The sequence below is a fragment of the Engystomops pustulosus genome, chromosome 3, assembly GCF_040894005.1.
Source record: "Engystomops pustulosus chromosome 3, aEngPut4.maternal, whole genome shotgun sequence".
NCBI lineage: Eukaryota > Metazoa > Chordata > Amphibia > Anura > Leptodactylidae > Engystomops > Engystomops pustulosus.
Window position 1 is genome coordinate 78,312,063 of NC_092413.1, and position 27,560 is coordinate 78,339,622.

The 27,560-nt window shown below is 43.5% G+C and overlaps 1 protein-coding gene across 3 annotated transcripts in view; it reads right to left on the reverse strand.

The window, feature by feature from the left end:
* Positions 1–409: 409 nt before the first annotated feature.
* Positions 410–27,560, reverse strand: part of UNC93A (unc-93 homolog A) — a 133,366-nt gene continuing 106,215 nt past the window's right edge. For 2 of the 3 annotated variants that reach the window (XM_072141173.1, XM_072141171.1), the window contains exons 8-9: positions 3,151–3,282; positions 410–796 (exon numbers count right to left, since the gene is read on the reverse strand). In XM_072141173.1, coding sequence (XP_071997274.1) covers positions 537–796; positions 3,151–3,282 — 392 coding nt within the window. In that variant the 3' untranslated portion in view covers positions 410–536. The remainder of the gene's footprint in view (positions 797–3,150; positions 3,283–27,560) is intronic. The other variant, XM_072141172.1, reaches the window with a different exon arrangement.

Genomic DNA, 27,560 nt, shown 5'->3' on the forward strand with positions numbered 1-27,560 from the left:
TGACACTTCAGAAATTATTTTTATAAATATTAGCTTGAAGTAATTTTCTTTATGTACAATAAACCTCTGGGAATAAAAGAAAGGTGTGTCATACAATAGTAACTTACAATGGCCATGTAACATTCACTGCATTCACGGTGTGACTGGAGAGTGTTGTGTGGAATATTGTTTAATATAAAACATATTCTCTTATTTTATGTAAGTTATAAAATTCCTGAATTTACACTAAGGGGTTGACAATATGAATATGGTCCTGATGTATTAGGAAGCATTGTACTCAAACAGTCATACTTATAAATATAGGTAATCAAGGGGACATAACATATTGAAAGCTCCACTATAAATTCATTCAATGACTAGTGCCAAACTGTCACCACCCCCTTAACATAACACCAAATGATACTTTACCGTCTTTTATCCAGTCTTGTTTAATAATTTTGCTAATTTTTTTGTCTCTATTCCACATAAAGAACCATGCCAAGTACAGCACGTAAAATGAATCATTTAAGTGACACACACAAAAAAGTATCCACAAGCTACTTTACCATCTGATTATCTAGAGAATCATCTGAGTCTCGTTCAACCATCTTGCTAGATTCTTTTTTTTTTTCTCTATGTTCTACATATGCATAAAGTACCATGCCAAGTACAAGCACAGCAAGTAAAATGTATAATTTAACTGACACACATAAAAATGTGCTGTATCCATACGCAATCACAAATCCCAAAGACTCCCATAAGCGATAATTGGCAAAGGCCGCTTCTTTGTGATCATCGAATAATAGTCCGTAAAGCGCTGGAAAATAAGAAGGGAGATAAGAAGTAAGCCATAGAAAGCCATTCAAAGCAATATATAACATGATAAAAGAATGGACAAAAATTAAGGTATCACATTGAAGCAAACTAATATATATATATATATATATATATATATATATATATATATATATATGCAGCAGAAAAGACTTTGTCGGTATGATCAATGTTTTTTTCTCTTTTGTGCCTCTTCCAGGTGTTGCCAATTGTATTATAATTATTATATATTACAACACAAATACTGTGTCATATATTCCAAACAATAAATATACAAGAAATAATATTGCAGAACAAAATGGAAGGGTAGTGTCATGCTACATGGTCTGGGTCATCAAGTCATCAATGGGTCATATCAATCAAAATGAGGAGCCATTCCAATGCATTTGCATGGTGTCTTCTTCAGGTCAACTCTTGGTAACTGCTACTTGGCATCCTTGTTTATAAGAGAAGATAAGATTATCCACTTGGCCCTTGTTTGTGGCTATGAGGAGGAAATGGCCCTGCCAATGCAGTGTGTTACGAAATTAAACTTCCCATACATTTAACCATTTCACGACCCGTGACGTAATAGCATGTCACGGGTCGGCCGCGGGTGATTGGAGAGGGCTCACAGGCTGAGCCCTCTCCATAGCCGGTAAGTCTTTGCTGCATACTGCAGCTAAGGCTTATCGGCTGCCGGCGGCTTCAAAAAGATGGCGGCACATTGTAATGTATGAGGAGTAAAATCCCCATATACTGCCATACTGTAGTATGGCAGTATATGATAGGATCGATCAGACAACCTAGGGTTAAAGTACCCTAGGGAGTCTGAAAAATTGTAAAAATCACCCCACTTTCCCTAGAACTGATATGAATATAAATAAACAAAAAAATCATAAACACATTAGGTATCGCCGCATCCGAAAATGCCCGATCTATCAAAATACAGTTTAAATAATTTTCACTGCGTTTAACCCCGTAATGGAAAATCACCCCCAAATTCTTTTTTGCCATTTTAAAAAAAAATTTAAAATTTTATAAAAAGTGATCAAAAAGTCGGACAGTCCTAAAAATCATAACATTGTAAATGTCATGAAAATTCACAAAAAACGACACCACCCACAGCTCAATACACCAAAGTATAAAAAGTTATTAGCGCCCGAAGATGGCAAAATCCCCCAAAAAATTTTTGTACAGGGGGTTTTAATTTTATTAAATGTATGAAAACATTATAAAATCTATATAAATTTGTTATCCCCGTAATCGTACCGACCCAATGAATGAAGTAGACATGTAATTTGGGGTGCACAGTGAAAGGCGTAAGATCCAAGCCCACAAGAAAACAGCACAAATGCGTTTTTTACCAATTTCACTGCATTTGGAATATTTTTCCTGCTTCCCATCACTATGAAGTGCAATTTGCCCTCACACAACTCTGTACGTGTAAAAATAAAAAAGTTATAGATTTTTGATCATGGGGAGTGAAAAATGAAAAAACAAAAAAGGGCCAGGTCCTGAAAGGGTTAATAGGAATCTGAGGCTGATCAACTCAGGAAGACCTCAACTGTCAATAAATGGTAATGCAGCTGGTATTGTAGCGCAGCTCACCCCCTCGTTCTCCAGCCAGCTTGTAACTTACAACACACGTCTGCTGCTGCGGATATGTGCATGGGGCCTGACTGTGATTCAATTTTTTTTTTATCTGGAGTGTAAGACCTTTCTTCCCATTTATGCCCTAACATAATGCTAGCATGCCCTACAAAAGAGAGGGGCATACCAGTATTAGGTCATTGTTTCACTGTCTCCTGTGCCAGTGCCTAAAATTACCCAAATATCCCAGTAATATTTAGTGTGGGCCCCAGAATCAATTTTACTGGTTGGCCCTATGTACCCTAGTCCGACCCTGAAATAACATGTGCTCTATAACTGATTATGATTGTGATAATATGACGTAATCTAATCTGATCTGATTTAGCCAGCATATGAGGACATTTAATCATGTAAATTGCAAATTATTATTATTTGTATTTTCAGTTTTTTATGTTTGTATTATGACATTTAATTGTTTATCATTTAAGTAATGTACAACAACATTGTTTTTGAACTAAATATAAGAGCATCTTTCCCCAGTGAAAATTCTGCCTCCAATTTGTTTAGCACAGTTTATTGAGAAAAGAGCAACAGGACTGTACTCTGGTATTGGTTGCTCTCTTCCCTTAGACCACTTTATATGGGGAATGCAAGCTCTGAGAACAGCCCAGGACCTATTCAACCACCAATGGATGCACTCTGCCAGCAATATTAATGCACTGATTATTGGAAGCACTAATAAAGAGTTTGTACTTTTATACTTACAGTTAGTTTGAGTCTGCCAGATAGCATCTGCCATTCCCCATAATGCAGGAAATACAAAGAACATGGCAAACTCATGTGCATTAGGCTTCCAAAGTAGAAAAGCTACTATAACTGAAAAATTTATGGCTGTAGCTAGAAGAGAAAAACAGACAAAATTACAGGACCATACAGGCAAACTTGAATGAGTTAGAAATAAAAACTAATTTGATGAATAATCCTTGTAACACTTCACACCTGCTATACGGCTATAAACATCCTAATTACACATACACCAAGCAGATAGCACATGTATAAACGTAATGATAAGAAATATGATTTTTACAATATATTTATGATCTCACTACCACTTTAATTGTGTAAATCTTGTGTTCTGTTGCACTTCCTGTTACGTAGTGGTTTTAAACAGTAGAGTCTCCTCTTTAAAATGATACCAAAACTGTGTTTCTGGATGCCACATTCAGAAAATATAGGTGTTTGAAATACCCCACCTCTTCCAGAGTGTAATGAAGGCAGAATGGCAAAGGAGCTGCAGGAAAGACAGAGATTCAGAAGTACTTTTACACTCTGCATCTGTCTCTGGATGTTGGGAAGGGTGACAACTAGAGATGAGCGAACATGCTCGTCCGAGCTTGATGCTCGGTCGAGCATTAGGGTACTCGAAACTGCTCGTTACTCGGACGAATACTTCGCCCGCTCGAGAAAATGGCAGCTCCCGCCGTTTTGCTTTTTGGCGGCCAGAAACAGAGCCAATCACAAGCCAGGAGACTCTGCACTCCACCCAGCATGACGTGGTACCCTTACACGTCGATAGCAGTGGTTGGCTGGCCAGATCAGGTGACCCTGGGATAGACTAGCCGCTGGCCGCGCTGCTCGGATCATTCTGTCTCTGGATGCCGCTAGGGAGAGAGCTGCTGCTGGTCAGGGAAAGCGTTAGGGTGTTCTATTAGCTTACTGTTAGGCAGGAGTGATTCTCAAAGAACCCAACAGCCCTTCTTAGGGCTACAATAACGTTCTACTTTTTTTATTTTAATTTGCATCTTTTACCATTTTGTGAGGAATTAGCAGGGGGACTTGCTACCGTTGTGTTTAGCTCTTAGTGGCACACATATCCATAGCAAAGACCGAAGTGGGAAAATTCAGTAGGGGTTGGATTTCTATTAGGCAATAACTCAGTGTCATCTCATCTGGCATAGTAGTGTGCTTCCTTTGATACTTGGCTAGAAAATAGCCATAGGAGAATACAAACAGCTTCTTGAAGCCTACAGTAGCGTTCTATATATTTGATTTCTGGTTGATCTGCTGGTGGCTGTAGTTTCTGCAGTGCATGTACTTGCCAATTCTGAGCAATTTGTAGTGAGACTTGCGACCGCTGTGTTCTGCGCTTAGTGGCGCACATATCCATAGCAAAGGCCGAAGTGGCAAAATTCAGTAGGGGTTGGATTTCTATTAGGCAATAACTCAGTGTCATCTCATCTGGCATAGTAGTGTGCTTCCTTTGATACTTGGCTAGAAAATAGCCATAGGAGAATACAAACAGCTTCTTGAAGCCTACAGTAGCGTTCTATATATTTGATTTCTGGTTGATCTGCTGGTGGCTGTAGTTTCTGCAGTGCATGTACTTGCCAATTCTGAGCAATTTGTAGTGAGACTTGCGACCGCTGTGTTCTGCGCTTAGTGGCGCACATATCCATAGCAAAGGCCGAAGTGGCAAAATTCAGTAGGGGTTGGATTTCTATTAGGCAATAACTCAGTGTCATCTCATCTGGCATAGTAGTGTGCTTCCTTTGATACTTGGCTAGAAAATAGCCATAGGAGAATACAAACAGCTTCTTGAAGCCTACAGTAGCGTTCTATATATTTGATTTCTGGTTGATCTGCTGGTGGCTGTAGTTTCTGCAGTGCATGTACTTGCCAATTCTGAGCAATTTGTAGTGAGACTTGCGACCGCTGTGTTCTGCGCTTAGTGGCGCACATATCCATAGCAAAGGCCGAAGTGGCAAAATTCAGTAGGGGTTGGATTTCTATTAGGCAATAACTCAGTGTCATCTCATCTGGCATAGTAGTGTGCTTCCTTTGATACTTGGCTAGAAAATAGCCATAGGAGAATACAAACAGCTTCTTGAAGCCTACAGTAGCGTTCTATATATTTGATTTCTGGTTGATCTGCTGGTGGCTGTAGTTTCTGCAGTGCATGTACTTGCCAATTCTGAGCAATTTGTAGTGAGACTTGCGACCGCTGTGTTCTGCGCTTAGTGGCGCACATATCCATAGCAAAGGCCGAAGTGGCAAAATTCAGTAGGGGTTGGATTTCTATTAGGCAATAACTCAGTGTCATCTCATCTGGCATAGTAGTGTGCTTCCTTTGATACTTGGCTAGAAAATAGCCATAGGAGAATACAAACAGCTTCTTGAAGCCTACAGTAGCGTTCTATATATTTGATTTCTGGTTGATCTGCTGGTGGCTGTAGTTTCTGCAGTGCATGTACTTGCCAATTCTGAGCAATTTGTAGTGAGACTTGCGACCGCTGTGTTCTGCGCTTAGTGGCGCACATATCCATAGCAAAGGCCGAAGTGGCAAAATTCAGTAGGGGTTGGATTTCTATTAGGCAATAACTCAGTGTCATCTCATCTGGCATAGTAGTGTGCTTCCTTTGATACTTGGCTAGAAAATAGCCATAGGAGAATACAAACAGCTTCTTGAAGCCTACAGTAGCGTTCTATATATTTGATTTCTGGTTGATCTGCTGGTGGCTGTAGTTTCTGCAGTGCATGTACTTGCCAATTCTGAGCAATTTGTAGTGAGACTTGCGACCGCTGTGTTCTGCGCTTAGTGGCGCACATATCCATAGCAAAGGCCGAAGTGGCAAAATTCAGTAGGGGTTGGATTTCTATTAGGCAATAACTCAGTGTCATCTCATCTGGCATAGTAGTGTGCTTCCTTTGATACTTGGCTAGAAAATAGCCATAGGAGAATACAAACAGCTTCTTGAAGCCTACAGTAGCGTTCTATATATTTGATTTCTGGTTGATCTGCTGGTGGCTGTAGTTTCTGCAGTGCATGTACTTGCCAATTCTGAGCAATTTGTAGTGAGACTTGCGACCGCTGTGTTCTGCGCTTAGTGGCGCACATATCCATAGCAAAGGCCGAAGTGGCAAAATTCAGTAGGGGTTGGATTTCTATTAGGCAATAACTCAGTGTCATCTCATCTGGCATAGTAGTGTGCTTCCTTTGATACTTGGCTAGAAAATAGCCATAGGAGAATACAAACAGCTTCTTGAAGCCTACAGTAGCGTTCTATATATTTGATTTCTGGTTGATCTGCTGGTGGCTGTAGTTTCTGCAGTGCATGTACTTGCCAATTCTGAGCAATTTGTAGTGAGACTTGCGACCGCTGTGTTCTGCGCTTAGTGGCGCACATATCCATAGCAAAGGCCGAAGTGGCAAAATTCAGTAGGGGTTGGATTTCTATTAGGCAATAACTCAGTGTCATCTCATCTGGCATAGTAGTGTGCTTCCTTTGATACTTGGCTAGAAAATAGCCATAGGAGAATACAAACAGCTTCTTGAAGCCTACAGTAGCGTTCTATATATTTGATTTCTGGTTGATCTGCTGGTGGCTGTAGTTTCTGCAGTGCATGTACTTGCCAATTCTGAGCAATTTGTAGTGAGACTTGCGACCGCTGTGTTCTGCGCTTAGTGGCGCACATATCCATAGCAAAGGCCGAAGTGGCAAAATTCAGTAGGGGTTGGATTTCTATTAGGCAATAACTCAGTGTCATCTCATCTGGCATAGTAGTGTGCTTCCTTTGATACTTGGCTAGAAAATAGCCATAGCAATAGGATAGGATTGTTTGGTTTTAAAAACTCAAAAAAAAACAAAAAACACAAAAAAAAAAAAAACACACAAAAAAACACCAAAAAAAACAAAAAGAAGTAAAAAAAAAAAAAAAGTTATAACTCTCATTTTCAAAATGTTTAACCCGAGGGCTAGGGGTAGAGGACGAGGGCGGGGACGTGGGCGTCCAACTACTGCAGGGGTCAGAGGCCGTGGTCCTGGGCGGGGTGAGACACCACCTGCTGATGAGGGAGCAGGGGAACGCCGCAGAGCTACACTCCCTAGGTTCATGTCTGAAGTTACTGGGACTCGTGGAAGAGCACTGTTGAGGCCAGAACAGTGCGAACAGGTGATGTCGTGGATTGCTGACAATGCTTCGAGCAATTTGTCCACCACCAGTCAGTCTTCCACGCAGTCCACCCATGTCACCGAAATCCCCACTCCTCCAGCTCCTGCACCTCAGCCTCCTCCCCCCCAGTCTGCCCCCTCCCAGGAAAATTTGGCATTTGAACCGGCATACTCTGAGGAACTGTTTTCTGGACCCTTCCCACAGTCACAAACCACTTGTCCGGTTGCTGCTGAGCAATTTTCCGATGCCCAGGTTTTCCACCAGTCACAGTCTGTGGGTGATGATGACCTTCTTGACGTAGTGGAAGTGTGTAAAGAGGTGTCCGACGATGAGGAGACACGGTTGTCAGACAGTGGGGAAGTTGTTGTCAGGGCAGGAAGTCCGAGGGGGGAGCAGACTGAGGGATCGGAGGATGATGAGGTGACAGACCCAAGCTGGGTTGAGAGGCCGGGTGAACACAGTGCTTCTGAGACGGAGGAGAGTCCTCGACCTGAACAGGTTGGAAGAGGCAGTGGTGGGGCCAGACGGAGAGGCAGGGCCAGAGCTGGTGCATCAGCGCCACTGTCAACTAGTGAAGCTCCCGTGGTGAGGGCTCTTGCGGCGAGGGCTAGATCTTCAGAAGTGTGGAGGTTCTTTAAGGAAACACCGGATGACCGACGGACTGTGGTGTGCAACATTTGCCAAACCAGGCTCAGCAGGGGTTCCACCACTACTAGCTTAACTACCACCAGTATGCGCAGGCATATGAATGCTAAGCACCCCACTCAGTGGCAACAAGCCCGTTCACCTCCGGCCGTGCACACCACTGCTCCTTCCCCTGTGTCAGCTGCTAGTCAGCCCCCTGCCCAGGACCCTGGCACAAAAACCCCATCGTCGCCTCCACGATCCTCCACAGCATCCACCAGCGTTCAGCTCTCCATACCCCAGACGCTGGAGCGGAAACGCAAATATAGTGCAACCCACCCGCACGCCCAAGCCCTTAATGTGCACATCTCCAGATTGCTTAGCCTGGAGATGCTGCCCTATAGGCTAGTAGAGACCGAGGCCTTTCGCAACCTCATGGCGGCGGCCGCCCCTCGGTATTCGGTCCCCAGCCGCCACTACTTTTCCCGATGTGCCGTCCCAGCCCTGCACCAGCACGTGTCAGACAACATCATCCGTGCCCTGACCAACGCCGTTTCTGACAAGGTCCACCTGACCACGGACACGTGGACGAGTGCTGCCGGGCAGGGCCACTATATATCGCTGACGGCACATTGGGTTAACTTGGTGGAGGCTGGGACCGAGTCTGACCCTGGGGCTGCTCATATACTGCCGACGCCGAGGATTGCGGGGCCTACCTCGGTCCAGGTGTTTCAGGCCTACTATGCCTCCTCCTCCTCCCACCCCTCCTCCACCTCCTCCTCCGAACTACCATCCGTGGGCACGGCGCCATCAGTCGGTAGCTCTAGGCACAGCAGCAGTGCCGTCGCTAAGCGACAGCAGGCGGTGCTCAAACTGCTGAGCCTAGGCGACAAAAGGCACACCGCCCAAGAGCTATTACAGGGCATCACGGCGCAGACTGATCTGTGGCTGGCACCGCTGAACCTCAAGCCGGGAATGGTTGTGTGTGACAACGGCCGTAACCTGGTGGCGGCTCTGCAACTCGGCAGACTGACACATGTGCCATGCCTGGCCCATGTGTTAAATCTGATAGTGCAGCGTTTCCTCAAGACATACCCCAATCTGTCTGATTTGCTCACGAAGGTGCGCCGCATCTGTGCGCATTTCAGGAAGTCCAGCCCAGATGCTGCCACTCTCAGGGCAGCGCAGCGCCGCCTCCAACTGCCCGCTCACCGACTGTTGTGCGACGTGCCCACGAGGTGGAATTCAACACTGACCATGTTATCCAGAGTTTACCAGCAGCGCAGAGCGATTGTAGACTGCCAGATGTCAACTTCCACCAGAACTGGTAGTCAGGTCAGTCAGCTTCCTCAAGTCTACAATGAGGAGTGGACGTGGATGTCTGATATCTGTCAGGTGCTGAGTAACTTTGAGGAGTCAACACAGATGGTCAGTGGCGATGCCGCCATCATCAGCCTCACCATCCCGCTGCTTGGCCTGTTGAAAAACTCTCTGGTCAGCATGAAGTCGGAAGCTTTGCGCTCGTCACAAGAGACGGGGGAAGAATATTCCCTTGTTGATAGCCAAAGCACCCTGAGGTCTGTTTCTCAGCGCATATCGGAGGAGGTGGAGGTGGAGGAGGATGAGGAGGAAGAGGAGGAGAATGTTGGCGAGACACAAGAGGGGACCATTGTTGAGTCCTTCACTGTTCAGCGTGTATGGGCAGAAGAAGAGGAGTTGGAGGAGTTGGAGGAGGAGGAAATGGACAGTCAGGCCAGTGAGGGGAGTGAATTCTTACGCGTTGGTACTCTGGCGCATATGGCAGATTTCATGCTAGGCTGCCTATCCCGTGACCCTCGCGTTCAAAGAATTTATTCCAGCACCGATTACTGGGTGTTCACTCTCCTGGACCCACGGTACAAGCAAAATCTTCCCACTCTCATCCCTGGAGAGGAAAGGAGTGTGAGAATGCATGAATACCAGCAGGCCCTGGTGCACAAGCTGAAACAGTATTTCCCTTCTGACAGCGCTAGCGGCAGAGTGCGTAGTTCTGCGGGACAAGTAGCGAGGGAGAGTAGGCGAGCAGGCAGCTTGTCCAGCACTGGCAAGGGTACGCTTTACAAGGCTTTTGCCAGCTTTATGTCACCCCAGCAAGACACTGTCACCTGTCCCCAGTCTCGGCAGAGTAGGGCTGATCTTTACAGAAAGATGGTGAGGGAGTACGTAGCTGACCATACCATCGTCCTAAATGATCACACAGCTCCCTACAACTACTGGGTTTCAAAGCTGGACATGTGGCACGAACTGGCGCTGTACGCCTTGGAGGTTCTTGCCTGCCCTGCCGCTAGCGTCTTGTCCGAGCGGGTTTTCAGTGCAGCTGGTGGCATCATCACCGATAAGCGTACACGCCTGTCGACTGACAGCGCTGACAGGCTGACGCTTATTAAAATGAATAAAGGCTGGATTTCTCAGAATTTCCAATCTCCACCAGGTGAAGGAAGCTCAACCTGAATAATTGATCCACTCCTCCTCCTCCTCCTCATTTTCCTCCTTCTCCTCCTCTTTGTACAGTAAAGCAGAGGAAAATGGCTATTTTTTGACAGGGCCCACTGGCTCTTGCTATAGTACTTCATGCATTTAATTTTTCTGGAGGGCCACCTACCCGGTCCTCTGTTTGAAACAATTTTTGTGAGTGCCACATACAGGCACTCAATCTATTCCATTTTTCTGGAGGGCCACCTACCCGGTCCTCTGTTTTAAAAAATTTTTGGGACTGCCACATACAGGCACTCAATCTATTCCATTTTACTGGAGGGCCACCTACCTGCTCCTCTGGTTTGAAACATTTTTGGGACTGCCACATACAGGCACTCAATCTATTCCATTTTACTGCAGGGCCACCTACCTGCTCCTCTGGTTTGAACAATTTTTGGGACTGCCACATACAGGCACTCAATCTATTCCATTTTACTGGAGGGCCACCTACCTGCTCCTCTGGTTTGAAACATTTTTGGGACTGCCACATACAGGCACTCAATCTATTCCATTTTACTGCAGGGCCACCTACCTGCTCCTCTGGTTTGAACAATTTTTGGGACTGCCACATACAGGCACTCAATCTATTCCATTTTACTGCAGGGCCACCTACCTGCTCCTCTGGTTTGAACAATTTTTGGGACTGCCACATACAGGCACTCAATCTATTCCATTTTACTGGAGGGCCACCTACCTGCTCCTCTGGTTTGAAACATTTTTGGGACTGCCACATACAGGCACTCAATCTATCCCATTTTACTGGAGGGCCACCTACCTGCTCCTCTGGTTTGAAAAATGTTTGGGACTGCCACATACAGGCACTATCCAAATTAAATTGTCTCCATAGCAGCCTCCACACGTTGTCTCCATTGCTACCTCCAAAAGTCGTCCATATAGCTGCCTCCATACATCGTCCCTTTATCAAACGAGGTGTGTCAGGCAGAAATTTGGGTTGTTTTCATGGATTCCACATCAAAGTTGTTAACTTTGTCGCCACCCTGCTGTGTTATCCACAAAATATACTGGCAAACTTTTACCATTTAGGGATATTATTTCAGCGCTTCTTGCGCATCTGTTTACATTCCCCTCACCCGGCATATCCTAAACTTATAAGAACGCTACTACACTTGATCTTATACAAAAGGTTCTTAGAAGTGCTGTTTGGGGAGTAGCCTAGAGACAGGGGCTTGGCTTGGCGAAAGCTCGCCTGGCAGCGGAACGCCAGCTCCATGCGCATCATGCGCTTCTTGCGCATCTGTTTACATTCCCCTCACCCGCCATATCCCAAACTTATAAGAACGCTACTACACTTAACTTGGTGCAGGCTGGGACCGAGTCTGACCCTGGGGCTGGTCATATACTGCCGACGCAGAGAATTGCGGGGCCTACCTCGGTCCAGGTCTCAAAGGCCTACTATACCTCCTCCCACCCCTCCTCCACCTCCTCCTCCTCCGAATTACCATCCGTGGGCATGGCGCCATCAGTCGGTAGCTCTAGGCACAGCAGCAGTGCCGTCGCTAAGCGACAGCAGGCGGTGCTGAAACTGCTGAGCCTAGGCGATAAAAGGCACACCGCCCAAGAGCTATTACAGGGCATTCCACATCAAAGTTGTTAACTTTGTCGCCACCCTGCTGTGTAATCCCCAAAATATACTTGCAAACTTTTACCATTTAGGGATATTATTTCAGCGCTTCTTGCGCATCTGTTTACATTCCCCTCACCCGCCATATCCTAAACTTATAAGAACGCTACTACACTTGATCTTATACAAAAGGTTCTTAGAAGTGCTGTTTGGGGAGTAGCCTATAGACAGGGGCTTGGATTGGCGAAAGCTCGCCTGGCAGCGGAGCGCCAGCTCCATGCCAAGATCCAACTAACATAGTTTTAACTGCAGCACCTTTAATCTACTACTAGTTCACTGCCTCCATACATGGTCCCCTTATCAAACGAGCTGTGTCAGGCAGAATTTTGGGTTGTTTTCATGGCTTCCATGTTAACTTTGTCGCCACCCTGCTGTGTAATCCACAAAATATACTGGCAAACTTTTATCATGTACCGATATTATTTGAGCGCTTCTTGCTCACCTCCTTTGGTTCCTCTCTGCCACCCATTGGTTTGAAGCCTGAGTCCATTTAGGGTATGTCGCCATGCCACTCTCTAGCCTGCCGCTGCTGCCGCTGCCTCTGCATGCCGTCCCCTATAGTGTCAGGGTCAATTATTGGATGTTTTAGATGCTATCTAGCTTCATTCTGTCACTCTGTCATGGCCATGCTGTTGGCCATAATTTTGGCATAATGGTGCGATTATGCAGCCTCAGAGGCATCCATGCATGCTGCCCCTGCTGTTTCCTGTCCATTTCCGTGGTGTTTCCATCCTTTTCTGAGGTTCCCAGGTGTTTGGCCAAGCTTCCCTGTGCAGAGCCTTGGTCCCCTTGAAAAATGCTCGAGTCTCCCATTGACTTCAATGGGGTTCGTTATTCGAGACGAGCACTCGAGCATCGGGAAAAGTTCGTCTCGAATAACGAGTACCCGAGCATTTTAGTGTTCGCTCATCTCTAGTGACAACATATTTCCCGCATATTTTGTCAAAGGTTTATTCAATTTTACTGCTTATAAAAAAAAAATTCAAAGTTAACATTTTGAGTTATTTTTGTCTTCTAACTAATAAAACTATTCACTGAGCAAAAACGGATATATAAGATAAAACATAACTTTTATTGTGGCGTCTAAAACAAAATTGGGAGGGACAAACCAATCTAAAATCCAGCCACAGTCATATATTTCTCTTGACTTGGCTCTATAGAGTTAATGGAGTCTAAGCTCGGTGTAGAACACTGTCGAGGTAACACCTAAATGTGCAATATAACAGAATTGATGATCCACTGTATTAGACTTCCATTCCTCCTAGAAGTGTGTTTGGTTGAGCAGACAACAACACTGAATGTGCATGCACTTAGCCACACTGCTGGTGAGTACTGAGTTGGGAATATCGACTATATGTCAGTCTTGTCTGGTTACAACACCAACCCTGGACGACTAGATTAAGATCAATTCTCTATGCCACCACTAGATGTCAGTCATATCCCATTAGCTCATAGGTGACTCACACACAGCAGGTCACAGGGAGACGTAGTGGCGTCTAGATCCTGACACAACACTCCTCTCTCTAGGAATTCTGTGGCTACACATCATATGCACATGTAGACACCTATAGGTTCCCCAAGTTTCATTGTCTCACTATCATGGGACCCTACTGACATGTTATGCCTATTTACAGATGTCTACAGCTACAGAGTATGACTAGCCTTTGATAGTATGGACACACATACTCATATGACTGCACCAACTTTTTAAACACACATTAGTACATCATATTCTTCTGATATACTTAGCCCTATTAGGTACAAAATGTCAACATGCACACTGCTGAGTTCAGATTCACATATGCATGTTTGTTTGAGATGCATATGATGTTCATGCATACCCAAAGACCTAACTAATGCTGGTACATGACAATACTATGCACTATAGCAGATCTTTTCTACTTCTAATTTCATCCCTACGCGTTTCCCCCACAATACTGATGGGTTCATCAGGGGATATAGAAATCTAAGATATAGAACAAGTAGGTGTTTAAAATAATAAACAGAGCACCGGCGTCCTGATGGTGGGCGCCGGTGGTAACATAGTCAGCCGCGAGTTGCAGCTCTAAGACGCCAGAATTTGAAGAGAGGCAGGTCCCACCCCTCAGCCCATCCCTCCTGAGGAGGCCTCTCGATTGGCCCATTGGTTCAGGCAGAGTGACCAATCACGGGAGGGAGTGGGAGGGGCCAAAAACGGGATGACAGCCTGTAGATAGTGGATGAGAAAGGATAGAAGACATCAGGGTAAGTATCCTCTTAGAGGTCTTCCAGTACTTTAATGCAACCCTAGATCATTTAGTTAGTGCAATAAAGCCCTTAACATTCAGTATTAACTTCCAACAGTAGTTAGAAAGCCTGTGGAGGTTATCATATTGGCAAAGCAGACATTATGTTGATAACCATAATAACAATGTCTGCAGGGCAGACAGGTTTGCTGGGCAGACACTATAATAACAATGTCTGCAAAGCACCTATCAGAGTGTCAGATTACCCGACCTGATATTAGATTGTATATCATGTCGGCCAAGGGTATTTACACAGTATGTGAGCTCATATTATCTATAGGGGGTAAAGATAAACCCCTAACGTCCAGAAATGAGCAACGAACATACAGGACTGTTTCTGGTGTATCACATATCATAGTTAAGGACGTCAGGTATAAGGTGAAGGCTTATAGATCAATCAATAAATGCCGAGAACGAGATGTTATCGTTCAGACCTGCTGGCTTGACGCAGTTGATGCGAAAGATCCATTGTGCCTCTTTCCTCAATATCTGTTTGTCCCAGTCCCCTCTTCTTGGGGACTTCCTTACCTTCTCTATAGCCTGAAAAGATAAGGCTCCGGGGTCACCTCTATGACATTGATGTATGTGATTGGAGATGGGTTTGTCTCTTGAATTTCTCACATCCCCCACGTGTTCCAGGATGCGATTTTTAAATTCCCGGTATGTTTTCCCTACATAATTTAGGGGACATGGACAAGTGATCAGGTAAATCAGTCCCATTGTCTGACAATTTACAAATTCTCTGTTGTCGTAAACGATGGATGTTGATGCACTCATAAATGATTTGGTCTGGTGTACATATTTGCAGGCCTTACACCTTCCGCATTTGAAAGTACCCTTGATACGGTTTCTATTCAGCCAAGTGGTTTCCGAGGCAGAGGGAGTGAGGAAGCTGTGGACCAAACGGTCCTTTAGATTGCGCCCTCTTCTGTACGTGATAGAAGGGTGACTATCGAGTTTATCCCTAATATCACTATCTTTTTTCAGGATGTACCAAAACTTTTTCATGATGTCCCTCACTGCAGGAGCTTGGTTATCATAGGTACCAATCAGGCGAATTACTTCTTCGCTTTCCTCTCTCCTCTTGGGAACCAGCAAGTCAGCTCTCTTGGTGGTACTTGCGTTTTCTCTTGCGGACTCAATCACTGTTAAAGGATATCCCCTATCAAGGAACCTTCTTGTGAGGTCGCCAGATTTGACCTGAAAATCCGCATCCGAGGAACAGTTTCTCCGTATCCGGAGAAACTGTCCTTTCGGAATGCCTCGCTTGAGTGGAGGAGGGTGATGGCTTTGCCATGCTAGAAGGCTATTCGATGCCGTAGGTTTTCGGAACACCGTCGTCTCTAGTTTACCGTCCTCTTTTTTCACTATTTCCAGGTCAAGGAAAGCAATTTTATCCTTATGAATTTCTGACGTAAAACTCAACCCTACAGGGTTGACATTGAGTGTCCCCACAAATTCCTGAAAGGTATCTGCAGTGTCTGACCACAAGATGAGCACATCATCGATGTACCTAATCCACAATAACATCTTCGATGTCCATTGTTCCATCTCTTCTGTAAAGACAAATCGCTCCTCCCACCAGCCGAGGAAGAGGTTAGCGTATGTGGGAGCCATCGGGCTCCCCATCGCAGTTCCCCTCAGCTGGTGGAAGAAGCGGCCATCAAACAAAAAGTAATTGTGCTCCAGTATAAAGAGTACAAGATCCACAACCAGTTGATTGTGCTCCCTCAAATGGGTCCCTCGGGCAGATAAAAAATGCTCTATTGCCTGGATACCCTTACGACAACAGAGAATTTGTAAATTGTCAGACAATGGGACTGATTTACCTGATCACTTGTCCATGTCCCCTAAATTATGTAGGGAAAACATACCGGGAATTTAAAAATCGCATCCTGGAACACGTGGGGGATGTGAGAAATTCAAGAGACAAACCCATCTCCAATCACATACATCAATGTCATAGAGGTGACCCCGGAGCCTTATCTTTTCAGGCTATAGAGAAGGTAAGGAAGTCCCCAAGAAGAGGGGACTGGGACAAACAGATATTGAGGAAAGAGGCACAATGGATCTTTCGCATCAACTGCGTCAAGCCAGCAGGTCTGAACGATAACATCTCGTTCTCGGCATTTATTGATTGATCTATAAGCCTTCACCTTATACCTGACGTCCTTAACTATGATATGTGATACACCAGAAACAGTCCTGTATGTTCGTTGCTCATTTCTGGACGTTAGGGGTTTATCTTTACCCCCTATAGATAATATGAGCTCACATACTGTGTAAATACCCTTGGCCGACATGATATACAATCTAATATCAGGTCGGGTAATCTGACACTCTGATAGGTGCTTTGCAGACATTGTTATTATAGTGTCTGCCCAGCAAACCTGTCTGCCCTGCAGACATTGTTATTATGGTTATCAACATAATGTCTGCTTTGCCAATATGATAACCTCCACAGGCTTTCTAACTACTGTTGGAAGTTAATACTGAATGTTAAGGGCTTTATTGCACTAACTAAATGATCTAGGGTTGCATTAAAGTACTGGAAGACCTCTAAGAGGATACTTACCCTGATGTCTTCTATCCTTTCTCATCCACTATCTACAGGCTGTCATCCCGTTTTTGGCCCCTCCCACTCCCTCCCGTGATTGGTCACTCTGCCTGAACCAATGGGCCAATCGAGAGGCCTCCTCAGGAGGGATGGGCTGAGGGGTGGGACCTGCCTCTCTTCAAATTCTGGCGTCTTAGAGCTGCAACTCGCGGCTGACTATGTTACCACCGGCGCCCACCATCAGGACGCCGGTGCTCTGTTTATTATTTTAAACACCTACTTGTTCTATATCTTAGATTTCTATATCCCCTGATGAACCCATCAGTATTGTGGGGGAAACGCGTAGGGATGAAATTAGAAGTAGAAAAGATCTGCTATAGTGCATAGTATTGTCATGTACCAGCATTAGTTAGGTCTTTGGGTATGCATGAACATCATATGCATCTCAAACAAACATGCATATGTGAATCTGAATGCAGCAGTGTGCATGTTGACATTTTGTACCTAATAGGGCTAAGTATATCAGAAGAATATGATGTACTAATGTGTGTTTAAAAAGTTGGTGCAGTCATATGAGTATGTGTGTCCATACTATCAAAGGCTAGTCATACTCTGTAGCTGTAGACATCTGTAAACAGGCATAACATGTCAGTAGGGTCCCATGATAGTGAGACAATGAAACTTGGGGAACCTATAGGTGTCTACATGTGCATATGATGTGTTGCCACAGAATTCCTAGAGAGAGGAGTGTTGTGTCAGGATCTAGACGCCACTACGTCTCCCTGTGACCTGCTGTGTGTGAGTCACGTATGAGTTAATGGGATATGACTGACATCTAGTGGTGGCATAGAGAATTGATCTTAATCTAGTCGTCCAGGGTTGGTGTTGTAACCAGACAAGACTGACATATAGTCGATATTCCCAACTCAGTACTCACCAGCAGTGTGGCTAAGTGCATGCACATTCAGTGTTGTTGTCTGCTCAACCAAACACACTTCTAGGAGGAATGGAAGTCTAATACAGTGGATCATCAATTCTGTTATATTGCACATTTAGGTGTTACCTCGACAGTGTTCTACACCGAGCTTAGACTCCATTAACTCTATAGAGCCAAGTCAAGAGAAATATATGACTGTGGCTGGATTTTAGATTGGTTTGTCCCTCCCAATTTTGTTTTAGACGCCACAATAAAAGTTATGTTTTATCTTATATATCCGTTTTTGCTCAGTGAATAATTGTTCAAAATTCTAAAACGGCATTTGACATCGATTTATTCTGTGACACGTAACTAATAAAACTATCCAAGTTAAAGTCTCACGTGCGATTAAAAATAAAGTACCATAAAAACTGTTATAATATATAAAGAAGCAAGCAATTAACTGGTTCAATTCAGGTTCCAATGCCCCTTTTTTTTATTAAAGGTTCATTATCACTGTTTACTAATGCTCTTTCGATCTTCACCCCTGAAAACATTTTCTTTTATGGAGCTGTATTTTTTTTCTCACCAATCTGTTGTAGCTTTCTTGCATTAGATATAAAGTTCAGGCCCATCTCCGTAAGCATTTGAGCTCTGTGCATTTGTTGAGTCCCTAAGATACCAGAAAAGTGGAAACCCCTTTCCCCAGAGAATTACCCCATTTTGTAAACTTAACCCCTCATGGATTTTATTAATGCATAAGTGAAGATTTTAATGTATACATGTTTCAATAATCAATTTTTACAGATGAAGATGCACATAAATATATATATATTAATGCAAAACCTTGGCCCCAGGCACTTTTGTTTTAAAGCTTGGAGCAATTTTATTTATTTTTCATTGGCCAACTTGACAAGCTATGAAATGTTATTTTTCTGTTAAAGGAAACCTACCACTTGTAGTGGCAGGTTTCCGATGAAAATACCGGGCACCAGCTCAGGGTGAGCTGGTGCCGGAGCTTATTTTAGTTAGTGTTTTAAACGTTGTAGCCGGCGCAGGCAGGTACGCTGAGCGCGTACCTGCCTGCGCCGGCTATAACGTTTAAAAAGTGTTTTAAACCGCGATACCGCGGTTTAAAACACTAACTAAAATAAGCTCCGGCACCAGCTCACCCTGAGCTGGTGCCCGGTATTTTCATCGGAAACCTGCCACTACAAGTGGTAGGTTTCCTTTAATATAGTCATGTAAGGGCTTAAAGGGCTTATTTTTGAGGGATAACATACCTTTTTTAGTGACAAGATTTTAGCAGTTTCTGACCACATATTGGATAACACACTATGAGGTGCATTTCCTCCTTTAATCCCTTTTAAAAAGTACATTCTTTTGCCTAAAATATATATTTTTTTTAATTCTCATAGTACCCCTTTATATATTCTATAATCTATATATCTATATCTATATCCTCATTTTTCTAGAATGTTGTGAGGCGCAAACCTTTAGGTGCGATTTTTCTCACATGGAAATTGCCAAAACTAACATTTTGAGGGACAACTCATCTTCCAAGTGACTTTGAAAGGCCTAATAATAGTAAAACCCCATAAATTACCCCACTATAGAAACTTTACCCCTCAATGTATGTAAAACAACTTCTATTAAGTCTATTAACCCTTTAAGTGGTTCACATGGGTTAAAACAATATGGACCTGTTATTTAGAAACTATAGAATTTTTTTTGAAAATTTATTCATTTAGGCCAAAACTGACAGTTTCAGAATAAATGATGAAACGCACTGCAACGTTTGATGCCCAATTCCTCCTGAGTGTACTGATACCCCATATTTGGTGGTAAACTGCTGTACGGGCGCACGGCCGAGTATAGAATGAACGAAGGCGCAATTTTGTACAGCAGATTTGTATTGTCACATTGTACGACTTATACATTTTTATTTTTTTTGGTAATGCAAACATATGAGGGCTTATTTTTTACGGGATGATATACAATGTATAGATAATTTTGGGAGTCTAAAGCTTATTCATGAGATTTTATTTACTATTTCAAGGGGGACACAAATAAAAACATCAATTTTTATTTTGGATTTTTAGCATTTCTTTCCCCCCGCTCACCGTGACATAAAATAATATTTTATCTTTTTTCTCTGGTTCAATACAATTGTTATTTATATAGTTTTTCTTATCTTTGATCAATTTTCCTGCGCAAAACCAATATTGGAGAAAATTGCATTGTTTTTACTATTGACAACTTTTTAGGGCCATAAATTTTGTATTTTTCTGTTGTCAGATCTGGTTGAGGACTTATTTTTTGTGAAAAGAGTTGTTCTTTTCAGTCGTATGATATTAGGGAACGTTACTTTTTTTTATCACTTTTTAGAACATTTTTTGTGATGGTGTTTGATGAAAAATTATACATTAGTTTGTCGAGTTTTTTTTACATCATTCACCAAATGATACCATGATACCAAACATGTACGTGTTTTTGTGGTTTATATACTTTATTTGCATTTTATGTGTAACTGGGGAGATTATGGGACTTTTATTTTATGTATTTATTTAATTATATTATAAAATGAGCTAATCTTTTTATTTTTAACTTTTTCACTTTTTCTACTTCTTGGCTTTACACTGCAATACACTTGTATTGCAGTGTATACTGTAAGTAACTGAGCATGCTGAGCATGCTCAGTTACACACAGCCGGGTCCTGCCTGAAAGGCAGAACCTGGTGGGGACAGGAGCCAGAAGCCTCGGGTCACTCGTTGGAACCCGGGGCTGCGGCAGGAGGGATCGGATCCCCTGGTAAGCACACCAGGGGGGGGGGGGTCCGATCCACGTGGGACAAGGTTACATGCCGTGGTCATGCTTGGCCGTTTACACACCATGGGGGTTAACACCCAGGATCTGAGTTTTTCTAATCCCGGGTGTTAGTGCAGGGTCTGGGCTGTGACATCACAGGACCCGATGTCCCGAAATCTTCTTCTATGGCTGCGCGTCAGGAGAAGTACCCTCAATGACAGCTGTAGAAGCCCGATACGGCGGTCATTAAGGGGTTAAATACCTCATCTGTGTAGTCACTTATGACATGGTAAGGGTCATAGAATATATCCAATGCCTCATTATGCTGTGTTTGGCTACCAATAGAAAGGCGTGTATTTCTGCCCTCACATCCCCCTGTATTTCCCCATTTTCCACCAGTGTGGCCAGTGTGAAGCTATATGGTCCCTGACCGTCTTCCAGAATGACTGTATGTAGTCTGTTTAACTGCAAATGACTTTTACATTTCGTTATCTCATACACAATTGGATCTATTAAGTAAGGAACTATCTTTTTGTCCTACTGAAAAGGTAGATTGGCTAAAATTTGAGGCTGAACTGGCCCGGTTTTTTAGATCAGTTAAGGTGTGGTTTTCCCAACAAGTCCCCTCTAGCTCTACTGTTGTACATGACAATTTACCAGAATTATGTCTCAAAGAGTTGGATTTTTTCGACAAGAGTTATATCATGCCATTTGTCAACTCCTGTGAAGTAGAAACATTTGTATCATTGGTGAAACAGAATGTTTTAGCACTACAAAACAGATGGGTACAAGACAGCCAGCCCAGGTTACGTAACAACCTACCTTGGGCTGCTAGATGAGCCCTTACTGAACTGTTACATAATGACAAATTGGTTATAAAAACCGCCGACAAGGGAAGAGCCATTGTTATGGACCAGGATAAATAAATACAGGAAATTCAGACAAAGAGGTATACTACAAGCTGTCTGAGAATCCTCTACCTTGGGTCCTGAAAAGACTTAGATTACTAGTGGATGGTGCCTAAGCCATTGATGTCATAAACAACGCCACTCACATGTTTTTGATTCCCGAGAAACTAGTCTCTCTGGTACTGTACTGTCTACCGAAGATCCACAAGAGCTTAAGTGCTCCACCTGGAAGACCAATTGTTTTGGGGAGAAATTCGGTATTATCTCCTGCAGCAATATTTGTGGATACAATCCTATGTCGGTTAGCTGTATCTGTCAAATCCTACATTCGGGACACGTCTGATTTCCTTATTAAAATAAGGGATGTAGAGGTCATCCCGAATGCTCTTCATGCATCATTTGATGTAACAAGTCTTTACACCAGCATTAACCATGAAGGAGGCCACTCCTGCATTAAGAAAGCTCTGAGCACCACTGATCTATCTAACACCAGTCAGGGGTTTGTCCTAGACCTGTTGGACATTATACTCACATGTAACTACTTTTTATTTGGCGACGATTATTTTCTAAAATTACGTGGGACTATGATGGGGGCCAATATGGCCCCCCCACATATGCACATATCTCATTGGCAGAGTTGGAGGAGTCATCAATATATTCGTCACCATTTTATGTACATGTACTGAAGTGGTGGCGTTATATTGATGACATCTTCTTAATCTGTACTGAAAGCGTGGGCAATTTTATTGCCTTTTTTAAATCTCTGAACTCAATGGACCCTGACATTAAATTTACGAAGTCATTTTCTACAACTGCCATTCAATTTCTGGACACCAGTGTGTACATTGATGCAAACAGACTCAAGACTGACCTGTACATTAAACCTACCAACCATAATAACCTCCTTAGATATGACAGTGCACATCCTAAAAGAACAGTGGATTTTCTCCCCTACATTCAAATGATTAGGGTCCGGAGAATTGTTGATGACCCAATACAGGTTGACATAAGATTAATAGAGATGTCAGCAAATTCATATCCAGGGGTTACCCCACTCAACTAGTTGCTAGATATAGGGATAAAGTTAGAAATCTCAATAAACAGACATTACTGTAATCTAATGAAATGGGTAGGAATAAACCAAATAGGGTCCCCTTTGTATCCACATATGGAGCACATAGCCAATTTATCTCTATAGTGATACGCAAACACTGGACAATCATTACACATTATCGTGACAACATTAAAGAGTTTAAGTCCTTTGCCTTGTTTTCTTACAACCGACGCAGAAATTTGAAGGACCATCTGGTGACGAGTGACATTGGTCCCACTGCCAAAAAAATAGAATCTTTCCGCGATATTGAAACCGGGTTGTAAACCGTGCATGAGCTGCGAAAACTGCATGCTGATAGGTGACATATTCACTAAATCAATGACCAACATTAAGTACCCGATTAAGCACCATATGACCTGCAGGTCCGACCACGTCATCTATGTGTTGACATGTCCTTGCCCCAAAATTTATGTGGGGGAGACAACCAATGAATGCAGATTAAGACTACACAACCATCGGTCATCCATTAACACGTCTAAGCTTGACCGGTTCCAAGACACTTCTCTGAATTTGGCCATAAATTATTCCACCTCAGGTTCTGCATTACAGATTATGTTCCACCTCTGAGTAGAGGAGGTGATTGACAGACAGAAGGTCCTTTAAAGACGTTAAACCGAATGGATTCACAGATTGAATTCACTACAACCAATCGGTCTCAATGTAGAATTTAACCTTAACACCCTGAACTAAGCATGTCCTAGTTTCCCAACCGAAATATATGCACTACACATTTATCTATGTTAGGAGGTTTGTCTATTCATCCTACAGGATCATGTATCTATTACTGATTGTGTTATTTCTTTTTTTATATTTAGATAACTTTCCTCACTTCACTGAGAGGCAACCACCAACAAACTCCCAGTAATCCACATCGATCTGCAATCAACGTTGGACTTTATTTTAATTTCATTTTTTTACTTACCCTTCAGCCATGTCTTTAAGTCTTGTTTTGCTGATGAACCCTTTTTTTAGATGGACATTGACCCTGGAAGTACCTTGTGCAGTGGTACCAGTACCTATGGTCGTACAAGGTTGACCAGACTCTGTTTGGTATCCATGGCAACACAATCGGGTCTCCGAGTGAAAATTAGCTGTGCACTTACCATTTCTGGACTGACCAACCTGGGAGTCCTGTACCACCCCATGTTGACCAAAATATGAACTGTATCGTGATACTTTGTTGGTATCTCCCTAGCTCCATTCATCCTTGTACTGACTATGAGAACGACTTTCCACAATCAAAGATGGCCGCCAACACACGAGTATTACTCTCACTAGACTTACAGTGACACCTGACGTGTCAGTACCCACACTGAGATCGCGCAGTCCTGTGGCTCAGTGTTCTGTGCCATGACCAGATCGCAACAAAATCATAACACAAACCCTACATATATAGTATCACCGGGTCCATAAAAACCCGTAAAATAAAAGTGTGTGACTGGGAAGCCTATCTCTGCCACGGAGTAAGTCCCCTCCTGGTGTGTTTAGTGTGCTTGGTTGCTATGCAACCGCCTGACATGCGCTATTGATATGTTTACAAACGGGCGTGCTGCGGTGGTTGTCTGTGAATTCACCTCTGTATTTACACATATTGTTTTTCACTTGTTCATTATCGGAAAACTGATTAATATGTATTCATTGGTACACTCCATATTCTGTTAAGAGACTAAGTAACTCTTTGTACACTGATTGATTACTATGTATGATGTCACATCCTGCGGAGGATTTAAGCCCTCCCTGTAACACTGTTCACATTGCTTGAAAATGGCTACATTGAGTTAGCTGAAATGTTGCATATCCCACTACTCATCTTCATGGATTGCTGGTCATCTGCTTTTCTTCATTTGGAATCCCTGGGACGTGAGTCAGATCCCTTTGAGCCTGCACCCACTTTGGATCTTAATACGTTACTTCACTGTGCGCCCCTTCACCGTTCTGTTACATATAAAAATCACATCACATAATCAACCCATTTTCAAACCTGCACCCCTCAAACTATTAGGGTCACAGGTGACCCTGCAATGCATGTCTCGGATCACCGCACGGCCCCGGTGTGGACCTTTGGCACAGGTGCCCCAACGATCAATGTTGCTGGTGCACCCGTGCTCCGCTGTGTTCTGCTGCTGTCCCCGCTCCCCCAGGTCGATACTCACATCTCCCGGTTCCTGGCTCCGGTCCCCTCTGGTGGTGCTCCTGCTGTCGGACTAGGCCGCATGCGTCCCTGTGCACTAGGGCGCGCGCCCCTGACCCTTCAAGAACATCCTCCTAATTGGCGCTGGCATTCCCTGCCCTGCTTTATAGCCTAGCGGCTTCCAGCATCCCTGGCCAGTTCTTCAGGTCATTCTGCTGAAGAGAAATCCTCCTGAGCGTTTCCAGATGCCTCCGTGATTCCTGAGCGTTTCCAGACGCCTCCATGTTCCTGTGATGTTCCCTTGTTCCTGTGGTGTTCCCGTGTTTCGGTCCTGTAGTCCTGTGGTGGTCCTGTAATCCTGTGGTGGTCCTGTAATCCTGTGGCGGTCCGGTATCCCAGTGGTCTTCTCGAGGTCCTGCCAGCCGTCCTTCCGAGGTCCTGCCATCCTGAGGTCCTGCCATCCTGAGGTTCTGCCTTCCCGAGGTCCTGCCTTTCCGAGGTCCTGCCTTCTCATGGTCCCTACCTTGGATGCCACCGCGGGCCTAGTCGCACCCATGGAGCGACCTGGTGGCTCCCCCCATGCAGAAAGACCATCCCGCTTGGCGGCGGGCTGTGGCGAAGGCCAGGAGTCTACTTAGACTCCGCTCCCGGGTTGCGGCTAGTATTCCCCCCCCGCGGTGGTCCAGTGAGTCCACAGACTTTAGCCCCAGAGACTCTTCCCGCACCCCAGTGCGTGACAATCAGAAACAGCTTTTAAGAAGATTGTTAACCCCTTCAGATCTTCATAGTAATTAAATCAAAATGGAGGTCAAATTTAGTCAGTTATACATTCATTTAGCCCTAAAATTTACACATTTTGAAAATATTAAAAAACTAAACCCACTTTACAATATGTAATTCAATTTCTCCCGGGTACAGTGACCCCCCACATGTGGCCTTACATGCTTTATGGGTGCACAGCGAGATGCAGAATGGAAGGAGGGACCTGCAGCTGCCACGATTTCCTCATTGGCCCCTTTTGCAGGCTATAAAATTTTAGCTTTTCCTTTATTGGGGCCATGTGATGACATTTTTTTTTGCTTTTTCCAGTGTTACCATTTTTGGGTTGGTATTCTCTATTGTTAAAAATTTAGGACCTTTAGGCAGGAGTAGAAAAGCATCAATTCTGTACTGGAATTTTTCCTTTTTTTTGGTGATTACTGTATAGCCTAATAATTATGTTATCTTTATTTTATGGGTCAGTACGATTACAGGGATACCATAATTGAATATTTTTTCATATGTTTTACTTAATTTGCCAAATAAAACCCTAATGTGGGGAAAAAATCTATCATTTTTGCATCTGCGTCTTCCAAGTGGCATAACATTTTTACTTTTCTGGTTATGGAGTTGGTTAATGGCTTGTTTTTTGTGGGACATATGATACTTTGCAACAGTATCATGCTGGAGTACATATGTTTTTTTTCACTTTTATAGCATTTTTTGGGGGATTGCGGGTGTTTAACCGCACAGCTGAACCGGCATCAGCTCTGCGGTTCTTTTTTCCACAAATCAAACATTACATACTATGCTTTGTATTGTTGAGATATCAATAAATTGTTTCTTAATACTTAACTCCCGTTGTATCCTGAATACCTGTGTGTGCCAAAATGACAAACCTCTTTATCCCTTCAAGTCTGATTCAGATAAGTGTGGCGACTGTGTACTGCTATAAACCGCTATAAAAAGATTCAGTCCAGAGGCAGCACCTTATGGTACCATAAGAAGGCGAAATACTAGCACAACCAGATCCGGTGAGCCTCTTTCCAATTCCTTTGATCACTCAAAACATTGTTTTCGAATATAACACTACTCTGTGAGCACTTTTTTTTACTTTGCTTTTGCCTTCCTATATGCCACTTTTTCATAAAAAAACACATGAAACATGAAGTACAATGGCGGTGGTGTAATAATGTGTTGGCCTTTAGACTAGAGAAAAATAGAACTTAACAGTTCTCTGCTGCATGAGATTAATCATTGTGTCTGATCCTGTGTTCAAAATGTTTTTATTGATTTTACAATAAAGCACAATAACAACATACAATGAACTATGGTTTTCCTCCGAGTGATATACGATACATTTCATATGCAGCCCAATACAATTATTCACTTTAGGTAGTAGTCCTTTAATAGTAGATAGCCTTGGGGAAGTTAGGGCATTTAATAGTGAAACCTGGAACTAGCATTTAACACATAGACACCACATAGACAAACATTAGGGTAACCGGGTAAGGAGAGATGGTGGTAGGAGTGGCCCGTGGATAGGGGGGATGTGGAAGAGGCCTTGTTTGCATGTCATGTTTTTGGAGTTGACGTAGAGAGTTTAAGAATTCTTTATCATCTTTATCTGGTTATGCATTAAGGAGGGGGTGGGAGAGACTTATTCTGTGTAATATTTTCTCCTAATGTTTTGACCACGAACGAACAACTAACTCTATCAAATGAGTTCTCAGCATCAGAGCCAAGAAAGACAAATTTACTTTTATATACTCTGCTCATGTTGTCCTTCCCATTGTCTTCCTCTCACAAACCCAGTTTGTTCTGTCAAGATAAGCTTGGGGAGGTATTTACTCAGTCTCTCTGCTAAAGCTTTTGCCCACCACTTGAAGTCTGTGTTTAGCAGTAAAATCGGTCTGTAGCTACTACAGAGAGATGGGTTTTTCCCTTCTTTTGGTATTATGGAGAT